The sequence below is a fragment of the Salvelinus alpinus genome, chromosome 32 (genome assembly GCF_045679555.1).
Source record: "Salvelinus alpinus chromosome 32, SLU_Salpinus.1, whole genome shotgun sequence".
Taxonomy (NCBI): Eukaryota; Metazoa; Chordata; class Actinopteri; order Salmoniformes; family Salmonidae; genus Salvelinus; species Salvelinus alpinus.
The window spans coordinates 20,783,298-20,799,413 of NC_092117.1; the positions used below are offsets into that span (position 1 = coordinate 20,783,298).

A 16,116-nucleotide genomic window follows, 5' to 3' on the forward strand; every position below is an offset into this window, starting at 1 on the left:
TTAAAAAAATTATGTGAATGTCAATGCCATTGGGTAGGCTTATTAAAAAAGGCATTCTTATTTACATTTAAGTCATTTAGCAGACGCTCTTATCCAGAGCGACTTACAAATTGGTGCATTCACCTTATGATATCCAGTGGAACAACCACTTTACAATAGTGCATCTAACTCTTTTAAGGGGGAGGGGGGGTTAGGAGGATTACTTTATCCTATCCTAGGTATTCCTTAAAGAGGTGGGGTTTCAGGTGTCTCCGGAAGGTGGTGATTGACTCCGCTGACCTGGCGTCGTGAGGGAGTTTGTTCCACCATTGGGGTGCCAGAGCAGCGAACAGTTTTGACTGGGCTGAGCGGGAACTGTACTTCCTCAGAGGTAGGGAGGCGAGCAGGCCAGAGGTGGATGAACGCAGTGCCCTTGTTTGGGTGTAGGGCCTGATCAGAGCCTGAAGGTACGGAGGTGCCGTTCCCCTCACAGCTCCGTAGGCAAGCACCATGGTCTTGTAGCGGATGCGAGCTTCAACTGGAAGCCAGTGGAGAGAGCGGAGGAGCGGGGTGACGTGAGAGAACTTGGGAAGGTTGAACACCAGACGGGCTGCGGCGTTCTGGATGAGTTGTAGTGGTTTAATGGCACAGGCAGGGAGCCCAGCCAACAGCGAGTTGCAGTAATCCAGACGGGAGATGACAAGTGCCTGGATTAGGACCTGCGCCGCTTCCTGTGTGAGGCAGGGTCGTACTCTGCGAATGTTGTAGAGCATGAACCTACAGGAACGGGTCACCGCCTTGATGTGAGTTGAGAACGACAGGGTGTTGTCCAGGATCACGCCAAGGTTCTTAGCGCTCTGGGAGGAGGACACAATGGAGTTGTCAACCGTGATGGCGAGATCATGGAACGGGCAGTCCTTCCCCGGGAGGAAGAGCAGCTCCGTCTTGCCGAGGTTCAGCTTGAGGTGGTGATCCGTCATCCACACTGATATGTCTGCCAGACATGCAGAGATGCGATTCGCCACCTGGTTATCAGAGGGGGGAAAGGAGAAGATTAATTGTGTGTCGTCTGCATAGCAATGATAGGAGAGGCCATGTGAGGATATGACAGAGCCAAGTGACTTGGTGTATAGCGAGAATAGGAGAGGGCCTAGAACAGAGCCCTGGGGGACACCAGTGGTGAGAGCACGTGGTGCGGAGACAGATTCTCGCCACGCCACCTGGTAGGAGCGACCTGTCAGGTAGGACGCAATCCAAGCGTAGGCCGCGCCGGAGATGCCCAGCTCGGAGAAGGTGGAGAGGAGGATCTGATGGTTCACAGTATCAAAGGCAGCCGATAGGTCTAGAAGGATGAGAGCAGAGGAGAGAGAGTTAGCTTTAGCAGTGCGGAGCGCCTCCGTGACACAGAGAAGAGCAGTCTCAGTTGAATGACTAGTCTTGAAACCTGACTGATTTGGATCAAGAAGGTCATTCTGAGAGAGATAGCAGGAGAGCTGGCCAAGGACGGCACGTTCAAGAGTTTTGGAGAGAAAAGAAAGAAGGGATACTGGTCTGTAGTTGTTGACATCGGAGGGATCGAGTGTAGGTTTTTTCAGAAGGGGTGCAACTCTCGCTCTCTTGAAGACGGAAGGGACGTAGCCAGCGGTCAAGGATGAGTTGATGAGCGAGGTGAGGTAAGGGAGAAGGTCTCCGGAAATGGTCTGGAGAAGAGAGGAGGGGATAGGGTCAAGCGGGCAGGTTGTTGGGCGGCCGGCCGTCACAAGACGCGAGATTTCATCTGGAGAGAGAGGGGAGAAAGAGGTCAAAGCACAGGGTAGGGCAGTGTGAGCAGAACCAGCGGTGTCGTTTGACTTAGCAAACGAGGATCGGATGTCGTCGACCTTCTTTTCAAAATGGTTGACGAAGTCATCCGCAGAGAGGGGGGAGGAGGGGGAGGAGGATTCAGGAGGGAGGAGAAGGTGGCAAAGAGCTTCCTAGGGTTAGAGGCAGATGCTTGGAATTTAGAGTGGTAGAAAGTGGCTTTAGCAGCAGAGACAGAAGAGGATAATGTAGAGAGGAGGGAGTGAAAGGATGCCAGGTCCGCAGGGAGGCGAGTTTTCCTCCATTTCCGCTCGGCTGCCCGGAGCCCTGTTCTGTGAGCTCGCAGTGAGTCGTCGAGCCGGGAGGGGAGGACCGAGCCGGCCTGGAGGATAGGGGACATAGAGAGTCAAAGGATGCAGAAAGGGAGGAGAGGAGGGTTGAGGAGGCAGAATCAGGAGATAGGTTGGAGAAGGTTTGAGCAGAGGGAAGAGATGATAGGATGGAAGAGGAGAGAGTAGCGGGGGAGAGAGAGCGAAGGTTGGGACGGCGCGATACCATCCGAGTAGGGGCAGTGTGGGAAGTGTTAGATGAGAGCGAGAGGGAAAAGGATACAAGGTAGTGGTCGGAGACTTGGAGGGGAGTTGCAGTGAGATTAGTGGAAGAACAGCATCTAGTAAAGATGAGGTCAAGCGTATTGCCTGCCTTGTGAGTAGGGGGGGAAGGTGAGAGGGTGAGGTCAAAAGAGGAGAGGAGTGGAAAGAAGGAGGCAGAGAGGAATGAGTCAAAGGTAGACGTGGGGAGGTTAAAGTCACCCAGAACTGTGAGAGGTGAGCCATCCTCAGGAAAGGAACTTATCAGGGCGTCAAGCTCATTGATGAACTCTCCAAGGGAACCTGGAGGGCGATAAATGATAAGGATGTTAAGCTTGAAAGGGCTGGTAACTGTGACAGCATGGAATTCAAAGGAGGCGATAGACAGATGGGTCAGGGGAGAAAGAGAGAATGTCCACTTGGGAGAGATGAGGATCCCAGTGCCACCGCCCCGCTGACCAGAAGCTCTCGGGTGTGCGAGAACACGTGGGCAGACGAGGCGAGAGCAGTAGGAGTAGCAGTGTTGTCAGTGGTAATCCATGTTTCCGTCAGTGCCAAGAAGTCGAGGGACTGGAGGGACGCATAGGCTGAGATGAACTCTGCCTTGTTGGCCGCAGATCGGCAGTTCCAGAGGCTGCCGGAGACCTGGAACTCCACGTGGGTCGTGCGCGCTGGAACCACCAGGTTAGAATGGCAGCGGCCACGCGGTGTGAAGCGTTTGTATGGTCTGTGCAGAGAGGAGAGAAGAGGGATAGACAGACACATAGTTGACAGGCTACAGAAGAGGCTACACTAATGCAAAGGAGATTAGAATGACAAGTGGACTACACGTCTCGAATGTTCAGGAAGTTAAGCTTACGTTGCAAAAATAAAATAAAATCTTATTGACTAAAATGATATAGTACTGCTGGCGGTGAAGTAGGCTGGCTAGCAGTGGCTACGTTGTTGACTTTGTTTGAACGTGTAGCTGGCTAGGTAACCTCTAACTGGCTAGGTAACCTCGACAATTTCTCAAAACTACACAATTATCTTGGATACAAGGACAGCAAAGACAACTATGTAGCTAGCTAATACTACGCTAATCAAGTCGTTCCGTTGTAATGTAAGTTGTAATGTGAGTTTCTACAGTGCTGCTATTCGGTAGAAGTTGGCTAGCTAGCAGTGTTAGCTAGCAGTGTTGACTAGGTAGGAGACGGCAGCGCAGCGCGGCGGACGAAAATAGCTGGCTAGTTAACCGAATAATTACTCTAACCAACTCTAAGCTACACAATTATCTTAGATACAAAGATAGCAAAGACAACTATGTAGCCAGCTAACACTACACTAATCAAGTCGTTCCGTTGTAATGTAATCGTGGTAGTGGTAATGCATACTTACTTTATATATATTTTTAAAATCTTTTTTCTATAGGCTTTTTTTGTATGAAAGATCAAATGACCTATTGAAATTATGCACGCATCATTCAGTTTCCTGTCAAGTCTTGACCTGGGCCAGTATTTTTGTTCCTTTGAGGCAGTAGCTTTCAGTTGCAGGGCACTGGCCCTGTGTACTACTGGCAAAATTAACTGAATGTCGAGCCCTGCTGTGCATGTAGCCATGTGGCCTATATGTCTACCACTGTTTGTAGCCATTAGCGATGCTAATGATAGCCTAATTGTTTTTGGATAGATGGAAAAGCAATTAAAACTTCAAAGTAGCCTATGCCTACCTGGCAGAATCATGATTATTTGCATCAATCCAGTGGCCATTTGTTTTGAAAACTCCATCACAAGTATGCTACAAAAACACTGCTAGCCAAATACAACTGTCTGGCTGGTGTGCACCTGAATTAAAGGGGTACTACACTGAAAAATCTAAATTTCTCAGATTTTATCCAGACCTCAAAAAAAGGTTCCCTATTTTGGTTTAAGCATTGTTGTTGACATATTACATCCAATTTGGTTGTTTTTCTATTAAAACGGGTGCTTATGAGAGCAAAAAAGTTTATTGCTGTTGTATCGTTTTGGTATCAAGTATACTTTTTTCATATTCTACCCTCTGGAAGGTTGTGTAGAAAATAACACATGGCACTTTGAACTTTGCACTTTATTTGAACAGTCTCTTATTTTAACAGTCTCTTATTTAAACAGTCTCTTTTCTTTGCTGTTAGAGTTAATCTACCCAACTCAAGGAACACAAGCTAATTTGAAAGATGGCTAGTCATTATTAGCCTGGTTTTGTATGGAATGCAGGAACATTATGGGACACAGGCCAGGTCAATTCTCATTGTTTGTAATAAAAAAAATTGTGCAACCAAATCATGTGCTGGTGCCACAAACTGAAAATGTTTGGTGCAACAGTGTCACCAGTGGAAAAAGTAAGTATAGAACCCTGGATGAGTGTTAATGCATTAAGGCCCATGGTCCAAAACAACCTGGTGAGTCACTTCTGGTCAAGAGAAAGTCAGAAGCACTGAAATTACATTTACAGTATTCGACTCGGTATCCACAAGGACAAAAAGCAGCTGAGTACAAGTGGTCAGTAGGTGATAGCTAGACTAACAGTCCTCACACATGAATAGCCATTTGATGTTTGCTTTATTCCTATTCACACCTAGACACTCCCACCCTCAAGGGCTCATATCAGCTAGCCTTGGCATCCACAGTGTATGAGTTAATGTGTGTACGCATGACTGTACCGCCCACAAGTCAGTGGCAGCATTGTGTGGAAGCAGATGGATATGTGCAGGTGTTTGTCAAGTTGTGTTTTTCATTATTCACTGGGCTGAGACAATTCAATAAGCGACAGGTCAATGTTATATTGATCACGCTGTTATTACCAGTATCACCACAGCAAGCGGTTGGTAGACCGTCTCAGTGTTAGGGATTCAGATCGGGCTGACTTCTCTCACTTCCTCCCTCCATCTGCTTATCCCTTTAACTCGGTGGGGTCAAGGTACGGGGTGGTGTGTGTTTGTGAGGGTGTGTGTGTGAGGGTGGGGAGTCACAGACTGGATAGCAGTTCACAGACTGCTATTCCGGTGTCAAGTCTGGATGAAAGAAATTAGAGGGAGTGGTGGTGGGGTTACGCACTCTCATCTTCTAACTGTCATCTTCTATTAATACCTAGGCTACACCTCAGGGGTCAAGTTCGCACTGAGTTCCCTCAACCCAAAAAGCTCAAATGGCGTCTTAGAGTGTTAGATGGATTTTATACTGTATAAAGACCTATTCAGCTATTGTTGGCAACGGTCAGCAGTCAAAAGTGGCCCTTATGTTATGTCGTCACTCCGCAGAGATGACAATCACCATGTAATAACCTAGTGTGTACACTATATTGGAAAGGAAAATGTAGTGTTATCATATTTTATGATGGCACTGCACTATGAATATCCCTGGGTAGTTGATTACAGGACGTGTTTCTGTGTTTGGATACAGAGACTTTTGTCTGTGTGTATCTTTGGCTTGTTGGCCAGTCAGTCTCAGTTACCTTAGCTTCCACACTGTGACTCTATTTATAACCCAGGGTAAACAAAATGGATACAGGGGAACAACCGGGAAAGGTCTCTCAAGATTGTGCTGTTGTCAGGGAGTTTGTTGGGTGGTGTGTTGGGAACTACACACTCAACGTGATGTGGCGACGCGTGGGCTATGACCATACACTCATTGGCTATGACTGAACAGAAGGGAGATGATTTCATGCAGACAGGGAAACTGTGGATGGATAAATATACCCTCTGTCTGTCTGTCTAGGCACTGTTTCTGGCTCATGGTTTCCTTACCATGGAGTCTCAGTTGTTCAAGAGTTTAACATAAGTGGATTTGTACTGTTTTATGAGGTACTGGCCAGTGGCCACTAATAAAAGAGATGCACTGTGATAGGAGAAAAATGAGGATGGATTAAAAAAAACATTGTAGTTACTCCACAATACTAACCAAATTGACAGAATGAAAATAAGGACGCCTGTACAGAATAAAAATATTCTAAAGCATGCATCCCATCCTGTTTACAACAAAGCACGAAAGTAATGCTGTATAAAATGTGGCAAAGCCACTAACTTTTTGTACTTCCAATACAACACATTACTGAGTACAGCACTATATTTTCAAGCATAGTGGTGGCTGCATCATGTTATGGGTATGCTAGTAATTATTAACAACTGGGGAGTTTTTCAGGATAAAAAATAAACGGAATGGAGTTAAGCTCAGCCAAAAATCCTAGAGGAAAACCTGGTTCAGTCTGCTTTCCACCAGACAATGGGAATTAATTAATTCACTTTTCAGCAGGACAATAACATAAGACACAAGGCCAAATCTACACTGGAGTTGCTTCCCAAGAAGACAGTGAATGTTCCTGAGTGGCCGAGTTACAAGTTTGACTTGGTTTGATTTGGATATGTGGTGGTGTGATAGTGTTAAACGATATACTGTTCTATCTTTTGTTTTATGTGTAATGTAAGTGCCTTAATGTGGTTGGACCTCAGGAAGAGTAGCTGCTGCCTTGGTAATGGGGATCCATAATAAATACAAATACTTAAATCTGCTTGAAAATCTATGGCAAGACCTGAAAATGGCTCTCTAGCAATGACCAACAGCCAATTTGACAGAGCTTGAAGAATTTTGAAAAGAATAATGGCCAAATGTTGCACAATCCAGGTGTGTAAAGCTCTTAGAGACGTACCCAGAAAGACTTACAGCTGTAATCGCTGCCAAAGGTGATTCTAACATGTGTTTACTCAGGGTGTTTTATTTCTTCTTTTTTTTTCTTTTTTTCTTTTCTTTTTTTTTTTACAAATGTTCACATTTCGACATCATAGAGTATTTTGGGTAGATCGTTGACAAAACATGCCAATTTAATCCATTTTAATCCCACAAAATGTGAAAAACGATAAGGGTTGTGAATACTTTCTGAAGGCATCCTTATATCACTGGCGGTCAGTGCTGTTTATTTTTCATGAGTATGGCCTTATTTCTATTACAGTATATTGGATGAATCTCATTCATATTCCATTCACCTAGTTCAATGTAACAACGATAGGTTTAGGCTACTACATGATACTCAAATTTTCCCTATATCCATCATGAGGTGGCTACAACCTAGCCTATGAGTGAATGTTTACACAGGTCGAGAGAAAAATTTGAGATGATGGACAGTGACACATGGACAGACAGTGACACATTCACTGCCTGCATCTAGCTTATCTTGGATGTAATCATTAGTCGAACAGTTGCAAACGAGTTTCTATTGGACAAATTCAGGTATTTTTATCCCTGTTTCGTTTGCTTCCGTTTAAGAAACGCTTTTCAACAGAATCGGCATAATGAATACACCCCTGATCATGCATAAACACAGTTCAATTTCATAGCAGTCACATTGTATTCCTTCTCGCCTCTATGCACTCTCCTCCTCTCACCCTTTCCCTTCGTTTGTGGACTTCAATGAACAACACATCAGATGTATGTGACCAGGCAAAAAAAAACTTTCCAAGCCAAACCATGTCATAACCGCTACACACAGCCTTCATCGTTGTCACCATATTAGCTAAAGTAACGTCCTAGTCAACATAGCCAATGAAACTAATGCTTTAGTAAACTCACTACATACAGTTTTTGTTGAAAACTGTTCAACTACTGTTTTTCTCTCTCTTTGAGTCAACTACTCACCATATGTTATGCACTGCAGTGCTAGCTAGCTGTAGCTTATTCTTTCAGTACTAGATTCATTCTCTGATCCTTTGATTGTCAGTTCATGCTGCAAGACCCCTGATAGGTTGGAGGACATCCTCTGGAAGTTGTCATAATAATTACTGTGTAAGTCTATGGAAGGGGGTGAGAAACAAGATCCTCCTAGGTTTTGTATTGAAGTCAATATACCAAGGGGAGGACGGAAGCTAGCTGTCCTCCGGCTATACCATGGTGCTACCCTATAGAGTGCTTGTCACGTATACTACCTCTCCGGCCTCTAGGTCATCAGGCTGCTGATTATCCCGTACACCTGTCACCATTGTCAAGCGCACCAGCGCCTCATGACACTCACCTGGACTCCATCACCTCCTTGATTATCTTCCCTACATCTGTCACTCCCCTTGGTTCTTTCCTCAGGTGTTATTGACTCTGTTTCATGTCAGTGCGTTGTTTGTGTTTCGTGTTAATTGTTTTGTTTATTTATTAAAACACTCACTCCCTGTACTTGCTTCCCGACTCTCAGCGCACTCATTACAGTGCTATTGAGGCTACTGTAGACTATTTGGTGACATTAATATATTTAGTACAGTTTTATCTAAAACCTTTTCAATGTTTTACTATTTTTATTTTTATGAAATTCACTGAGGAGGATGGTCCTCCCCTTCCTCCTCTGAGGAGCCTCCAATGGTATGTATGTGGGGAAGGATAGTTTTACGGCCCACAGTGTCTAGTGCTGCTGCTTAGATATAACTCAATGTTACTGAGGGATGTGTACCTATTAAATATCTCCCCCCTAACCTGTCCCCCCTACAGATCAAGCTTCCTGTGCTGATGTTGGGGCGTTCGTCAGACCTGAGGCCTGGGGAGTTTGTGGTGGCCATCGGAAGCCCCTTCTCCCTCCAGAACACAGTTACCACAGGGATAGTCAGCACAACCCAACGAGGGGGCAAGGAGCTGGGCCTACGCAACTCTGAAATGGAATACATTCAGACAGACGCTATTATCAACGTGAGTCTGTGAACACATGCACGCACATACACACACACACATCACAAAGGATTGTGAACTGAGAACTGAAGTAATTGTCACGTTCCTGACCTTATTTCCTTTGTTTAGTCTTTGTTTAGTTGGTCAGGACGTGAGCTGGGTGGGTATATTCTATGTTTTGTGTTTCATTGGTTTAGGTGTGTATTATTGGCCTGATATGGTTCTCAATCAGAGGCAGGTGTTTTACGTTGTCTCTGATTGGGAACCATATTTAGGTAGGCTGTGTTCACTGCTTGTTTGTGGGTGATTGTTCCTGTTCATTGCGTTCTTTGTTTTCACTAGGTTCACATGTTCAGGTCTGTAGCGTCGTTGGTTTCATTCTGTTTATTGTTTTGTTCGTGTTTATAAGTGTTCCAATAAATATGGAAACGTACCACGCTGCGATTTGGTCCTCCTCTCTTCCACCTAACGACGAGCGTTACAGTAATGTTATTTTCTGTTTACAGTATGGTAATTCAGGAGGCCCTCTGGTGAATCTGGTGAGAATACTGTTTGTTTATTGACAGCTATACAGTTTTTGTACATGTCTAATAGACAGCAGATAATGTGTCTGAATGATGGCACATAATATTTTGAGACTGTATGCAACTGTGTGATTGCGTGTAGGAGTGTTACAGTGTTATTAGTGTGTCACTTTGTTTATGAGTGATTCTGGTCAGTCTGGTTGTCAGACACTACTTGAATGACTTTGTTATTGATTGTGTTATTGAAGGATGGTGAGGTGATCGGGATCAACACTCTGAAAGTGACGGCTGGTATCTCATTCGCCATCCCCTCCGACAAGATCCAAGAGTTCCTGACTGAATCCTACGACAGACAGTCCCGAGGTAGGACGCTAAATCCCTATGGTCATCCTGTGTGTAACATCTAAATATGTCCCATTAGTGTAAGGTCCTGTCTACACTCTTATCCACATGTTTTGAGGATAACCATAAACACTTACAGACATTTTGATTCAAGCCCCTTTATAACTAATCTTAACCCATGGCCTAGCTTCAGAATCACTCAACTATCCTCCAAGTCGAAAGGTATACCCCATTGCAAACCTGGTGGTTTTCTTGCTGTTGTGTTTCCTTAGGAAGAGCTGTGACAAAGAAGAGATACATTGGTGTGAGGATGATGACACTCACCCCAGCGTAAGTAGATCCTTAGTCACTCACCTTATACTTGTAATGAAAAGGATAAAGATGGTACTTTTCTTTTCTAGGACCGTCAACTCCCGATACATGCAAAGAAAGATTTGAGACTGTGAATGTGTACACTAAACTGGAAAATGCAGTTATTCAAAGCTGTCAAAAAGAATGTATTTGAACTGGACCTGGTGAACTGCATTTCAGTTTGATACGGAAAACAGAGGACTTCTTCTTAAAACGGAGCACCTCTTCCCCTTCACTCTGTAGGTTAACCAAGGAGCTGAAGGTGCGACACAAAGACTTCCCTGATGTCACCTCTGGAGCGTACGTCATGGAGGTGATATCTAAAACGCCGGCCGCGGCGTAAGTACAAACTAACAGGGATAGTAGAAACTCACTCCATCTCACCAAAAGTGGAGGTTTCTTATGAGTGTGAGGACAAGTTGTCTGACTTTTTCTGTGCTAAGGGATATTGTCTTTTGGCTCCTTCCGCTGACTGTACACATGTTTCAAATTTATATAGACCCTCAACGCCCAACTCTCCCCACACAAACTCACTCACATTCACACTCTCTCTCCAGTTTTCACGTGCAAATGCACACACACACACACACACACACACACACACACACACACACACACCCTTTACTAAAACATTGCTGAGACTCACTTTAAAATTCTTGTTCACCCACTCAAGAATCCCCTCCCGACCACAGTTCTACCAGAGAGGGGTTGGGGGACACTGAGGTCAGCCATCCCCTTCCTCCCTCAAGCAGCAAGGGGTATGCTGTGGTTTTCCTGGGACCACTCACCCAACCCTAGTACACTCTCTGTGTTTCATTGGAGATATAAGTGTTAGTCGTGTTTTCCTGAGTAGTATGAGGGGAATGTGGAAGTGTGGCTGTATTATAAGTGGTGGTGGCGGCCACTGTTCACATGTGTGATTAGAGAGTAGTTGTGTGCAAATTGGAGGCCTTGATATCACTTCTGGTAACCGCTCCAGTCTTTGTGCAATTTCATTTTACTAGATTTCTATTCTGGGTGTGTTTGGTCTATGGGAGTGTGTTGCACAAAGTAGTCTCCACCTGACTTACTGTAATTATTGTGGTCTTGATGAAGGATAATTGAAAGGGGTCAATTTGTTTTCATTTCAGTTCATTGTAGCACTAAGGCATCATAGAATGTGTGAAAGGCAACAAGGCCGATGGAATCCATTCTTAGCTGGTTGTCAGTGCAATAAAGACCAATATTGAGTCTATACCTTAAAATGATCTTATAGCTAGGACTGGGCGGTATATTGTATTTTACTATATATAGGGTGTCCACCAACTCTGCCCTGAGTTGTTGAATATGTGCTTTGGTGATGACATTTTCCTTCCTTATGTTATAAAATAAATTTTACCAAGACAAATATGTTTGGAATCGTTCAGTGGGATCTTCCTCTAACATACATTACGATTATATCCAAAAAGTCGGATTTCATAACCTAATACATCCCATAATAAGCACCTAGCTCTGTTGACAGAGCGACACCTAGCTCTTGCCAAAACTTTTGAGGATTTTACATTTTGTGGTCGCCATCTTCCAAGTTCTTTCCGCAGGTCGCAAATAGCAAGATTAGCATGACACACGCTGAAATAAATGTAAAAGGCTTTGAAAATAAAAAGCTTGCAGTACGCTCAGTGCTCTTAATACATTTCACAGAGATGTGCTTGTTTTGTGAGAAGTCTTTGAAAAAGAACAGGAACTTCAAATGAATATGAACAGTGTGTACTAAAATATGTCTCAAATTCGACATCTATCTTACCAATATTGTTTTAATGGTGCTTTTAAGACAACTGGGAACTCGGAAAAGAATGAGGTCAAATCAAGACATCAGTGGTCTTCAGGTCAGAAAGTCAGAGCTCTAGAAAGATGACAGATTTTCCGAGTTGGATGACAGTTCAAACTATTTTTCCCCTTCAGAGCTAGTTTGTCCAGTTGTTCCCCGTTATCTTGAAAGCACTGAAGTTGGAAGTCAGAGATTTCCGAGTTCTCAGTTGTCCCCAGTTGTTTTGAACGTGGCATATGTCCTTCGGATTTGAGAAGAAATATGACGAGTTCAGTGGTAAACCTGTCAGGTAGCCTTATGCCACATTCAATACAACTGGGAACTGAGAAATAAACAAGCTCCGACTGGGAAAAATAGTTATGAATGGTCATCCAGTTTGGATTTCCAAGTTGGAAACTCTGGCTCAGACTTTCCGATCTGAAGATCACTGACATCATGATTTCAGCTAGTTCCCAGTTGTCTTGAAAGCACCGTATATTCTCACACAGCATCCAAGCCTAGCTGACGCGATGCTAGTTTCCTGAATTTTTAAAATAAAAAAATTAAAAATGTACTACTTTTTTTCTCTGGCCCCCATTTAGTCACCTTAATTTTGACAATCCTACAAGGGTAAAAACGCCAATAAATCTTGAACTGATTATGATAGAGACATGAGGTTTGGACCATTGGTTTTCTTAAAGGATTATCCACAATTAACATATATTTTTCCAATTGGTCAAAAGATGCGATTTTGATTGGACAGCCGGTATTGATGCATGGACCAGTTTGGGTTTTTATTTAACCTTCTATAACGGTATTTCAATGTTTGGTTTGTGCCCCCTGTCACTCAAGGAGAGGGCAGTTGCTCAACCATGGAGTCACGAGCACTTTCTTGCTGTTCACTCTGAAGTCTGCATGGTCAGATAGATGCAACAAGATGTTGGCGACGTGCTGTTTTCTACAAGCATTCTATAATTACACTATTATTTTATGTATCTTACTGTCTACCAACTAGTTTGTCTTTTCTTAGCAAGTTGTGGCTGAAATAAAGCTTGTTAGCCGCTAATGCCAATTACTAGTTTGCTGGCTAGCTAGGTTGCTAAATGTACAGTACTAAGAGCAGTGTTGTAGTGAATGGTGTACGCAGGTATGCGTACACTCACTTCTTAATTACCACTATGCGTATCAACGTAGTGTAGTAGAGGTATACGCCATATGAATTAATAAGTCTGATGGAACATTTCAGAATTTTTAGCTTAAAATGTTGATAAACTATTATTTCACTGCAGCAAGGTTCACAGTGGTAGGCCAATCCGCAAATGTTCCAAAATACAAATAGCAGGAAAACAGTGTTCTAAAATGCACACCGCACATGCAAGTGGTTTCATGGACAGAGATGTAAATATGATATCCATTAGAACTATCATGGGTTGCTAACATGACTAGGATAATTGCCCTTGGCTGCTGGACAATGAAAGAAAGATGAAAGAAAACCAATAGAACAGGAGAACGCATATAAGTCATATAAAAGAATTGCCTCCACGTTTCTATGGTGCAATTTTTGTCTATAGGTGTAACGTTCGTTGTCGGAATGAGAAGGATCTATTTATATTATTTATTAAAACTCTACACTGAGACAAAATAACAAAATGGAACAACACGAAACAGTTCTGTCTGGTGCAGACACAAAACAGAAAACAACTACCCACAAAACACAGGTGGGAAAAAGCTGCCTAAGTATGATTCTCAATCAGAGACAACGATAGACAGCTGCCTCTGATTGAGAACCACACCCGGCCAAACACAAAGAAATACAAAACATAGAAAATGAACATAGAATGCCCATCCAAATCACACCCTGACCAAACCAAAATAGAGACATAAAAAGCTCTCTACGGTCAGGGCGTGACAATAGGCTAACGTTACTTTGAAGAAAGGTAAGACATTCCTCATAATATGAAGTTAAATATCCAGCTTTCAAACAATGAAGGAACCGGAAAAATATAGCAGTGCTAATGATAGACCTAACCGTCTTCTGGGAGATGGAAAGGCTTTCCCCAAAACCTTATTAAATGTTAACTAGCTACAAAGTAGCCTATCCCTACCGGACAGAATGATAACATGATCATATGCATCAATCAAGTAGCCATTTGTTTTGCAAACTCCATCTCATGTGCTACAGACACACTGAAAACCAAATAACAGTGCTAGGTACCTGCACACTTGAATTAAAGGGTAACTACACTCAAAAATCAAACATGTTTCTCATGTTTTTTCCAACTTTAAAAGTGGTCTCCTGATGTGGTTTAAACATTGTTGTCGACTTAGAACATTACATTTAGTTGTTTTTCTATTTAAAAAAAGTGTTGCACAGTGTGGAAATGACAACAAAAGTGCAAAACAATGGATTAAACTGCTGAAAATATTTTTGGTGTTTGAAGTTGGATTGAACAGTATGAAACAATTAGAATGGAGAAAGCCCCATTGAAATCACATATAATTTATGTGTTGCCACTCTTGGGTCTTGGGTAATGAACTACTCATAAAGCATATTTAGAACTTTTATTATTCAAAAACATAAAATACTGTAAAAAATGTGAAAAATATTGTGATTTGATATTTTGTCCATATTGCCCAGCACTATACCTAACCGTTCCATCCAGCATGTTTCTTTCTGTAGTTCTCATTCTGATGTGTCCTTCTCTTCTTAGTGGCGGTCTGAAAGAGCATGATGTAATCATCTCCATCAACGGCCAGCAGATCACCTCTGCAACCGACGTCAGCACCATCATCAAGAAGGACACCACGCTGCAGGTGGTGGTTCGCCGTGGTAACGAGGACACCATCATCACCATCACTCCCATGGAGATCGACCCATGACCCCCCCAGCCCCACCAATGAGTTGGTGCTCATTACCATCACCAATAGACCTTATATGGACGTGTGTTTTTAATCACGCCCCATGGAGTATCTGTGGCCTTTAGGGTTTTGTGGCACCATGCGTCCGGGCCAGGTTAAGACCGCCTTGGAAAGAAACGGTTGTACAGAGCATCTCAGCAGAGTTGTAATTCCTCATCCATGTGTATTATTACACTTTTATTATTATACGCTTCTACTACTGTGTACTGTTAAACACAAGCCAGTTGACCTGTTGTGATCTGCTTGTTTTGTTGTTTTATATTGACTGATTGTTCAGATGGAGGCCCACCATGGCAATCTAAAACAATGTGGAGCAGCTCTGGGCGAGTTGTGCAATTATTGTTTTCTAAATTCCTTACCTAAGTACTGTAGTTTTATGGTTTGTTTGTCGATGACATTTACGAAGAAGAGAATAAAGACTTGTAACAGCGTTTTATGATTGTAATTTTAATGTTGGAAATGTAAGGATCAACATGCAGTGCTCACGTCTCTCACTCACAATCTTTTTCAAGCACTCTCTCTCTTTTTCTCCGTATCTCTCTCACTTACACACACACTGTGATGGACTGCATCCTGACTGAGATTAGGTTTACAATATTTTATTTGAGTGAGTATGAGCTTTGCCATGACACACACACTCACGAGGAAGACAAAGTTGATGTGGGGCTGTTTTTTTATTTAGTTGTACTGCCTTCATAATGGTTTGATACTCACCTGGTGTGGCAGTTGGGCCAGGGGCCCTGGCTGTAGGCTGACCTCACAGGGAGGAGAATGGTCAACAAATGTGATCCAGATGAGGTCTTACGGATGATGAGACACTCACATGAAGACACTTTACCCAAGTCCTTTCCCAAATACATCACGATGCAGTCATACTATTAAAACTCCCTGCCATCACTTCATAGGCATAGCCTACAGGCATAACATAATCATGTAAGAGGACTGGTACACATTCTAGACATCATGGCAAGCAGGTTATGGGCAGGACATGATCACAGTAAACTGGCCACTGTATGCACCTGTGTGTGTGTTATCATAAATACAATATTATTTTGGGTATAGGGAACAACATGTTATATTATCCCAAAAGTGATCGTTTTCAGTTGATGTAGTCCTAGATTATACCTGATTTCAGTGAATACCATTAAAAGGATATATCCTTGGGCATAAATGAC

General features: G+C 43.2%; 1 protein-coding gene across 1 annotated transcript in view; it reads left to right on the forward strand.

Annotated features, from left to right (window-relative positions):
- LOC139562466 (serine protease HTRA1A-like) overlaps positions 1 to 15,372 on the forward strand; it is a 39,599-nt gene extending 24,227 nt beyond the window's left edge. Inside the window, exons 4-9 of the mRNA XM_071380185.1 lie at positions 8,846 to 9,040; positions 9,526 to 9,558; positions 9,792 to 9,906; positions 10,158 to 10,215; positions 10,480 to 10,575; positions 14,734 to 15,372. Coding sequence (XP_071236286.1) covers positions 8,846 to 9,040; positions 9,526 to 9,558; positions 9,792 to 9,906; positions 10,158 to 10,215; positions 10,480 to 10,575; positions 14,734 to 14,902 — 666 coding nt within the window. The 3' untranslated portion in view covers positions 14,903 to 15,372. The remainder of the gene's footprint in view (positions 1 to 8,845; positions 9,041 to 9,525; positions 9,559 to 9,791; positions 9,907 to 10,157; positions 10,216 to 10,479; positions 10,576 to 14,733) is intronic.
- Positions 15,373 to 16,116: the final 744 nt, after the last annotated feature.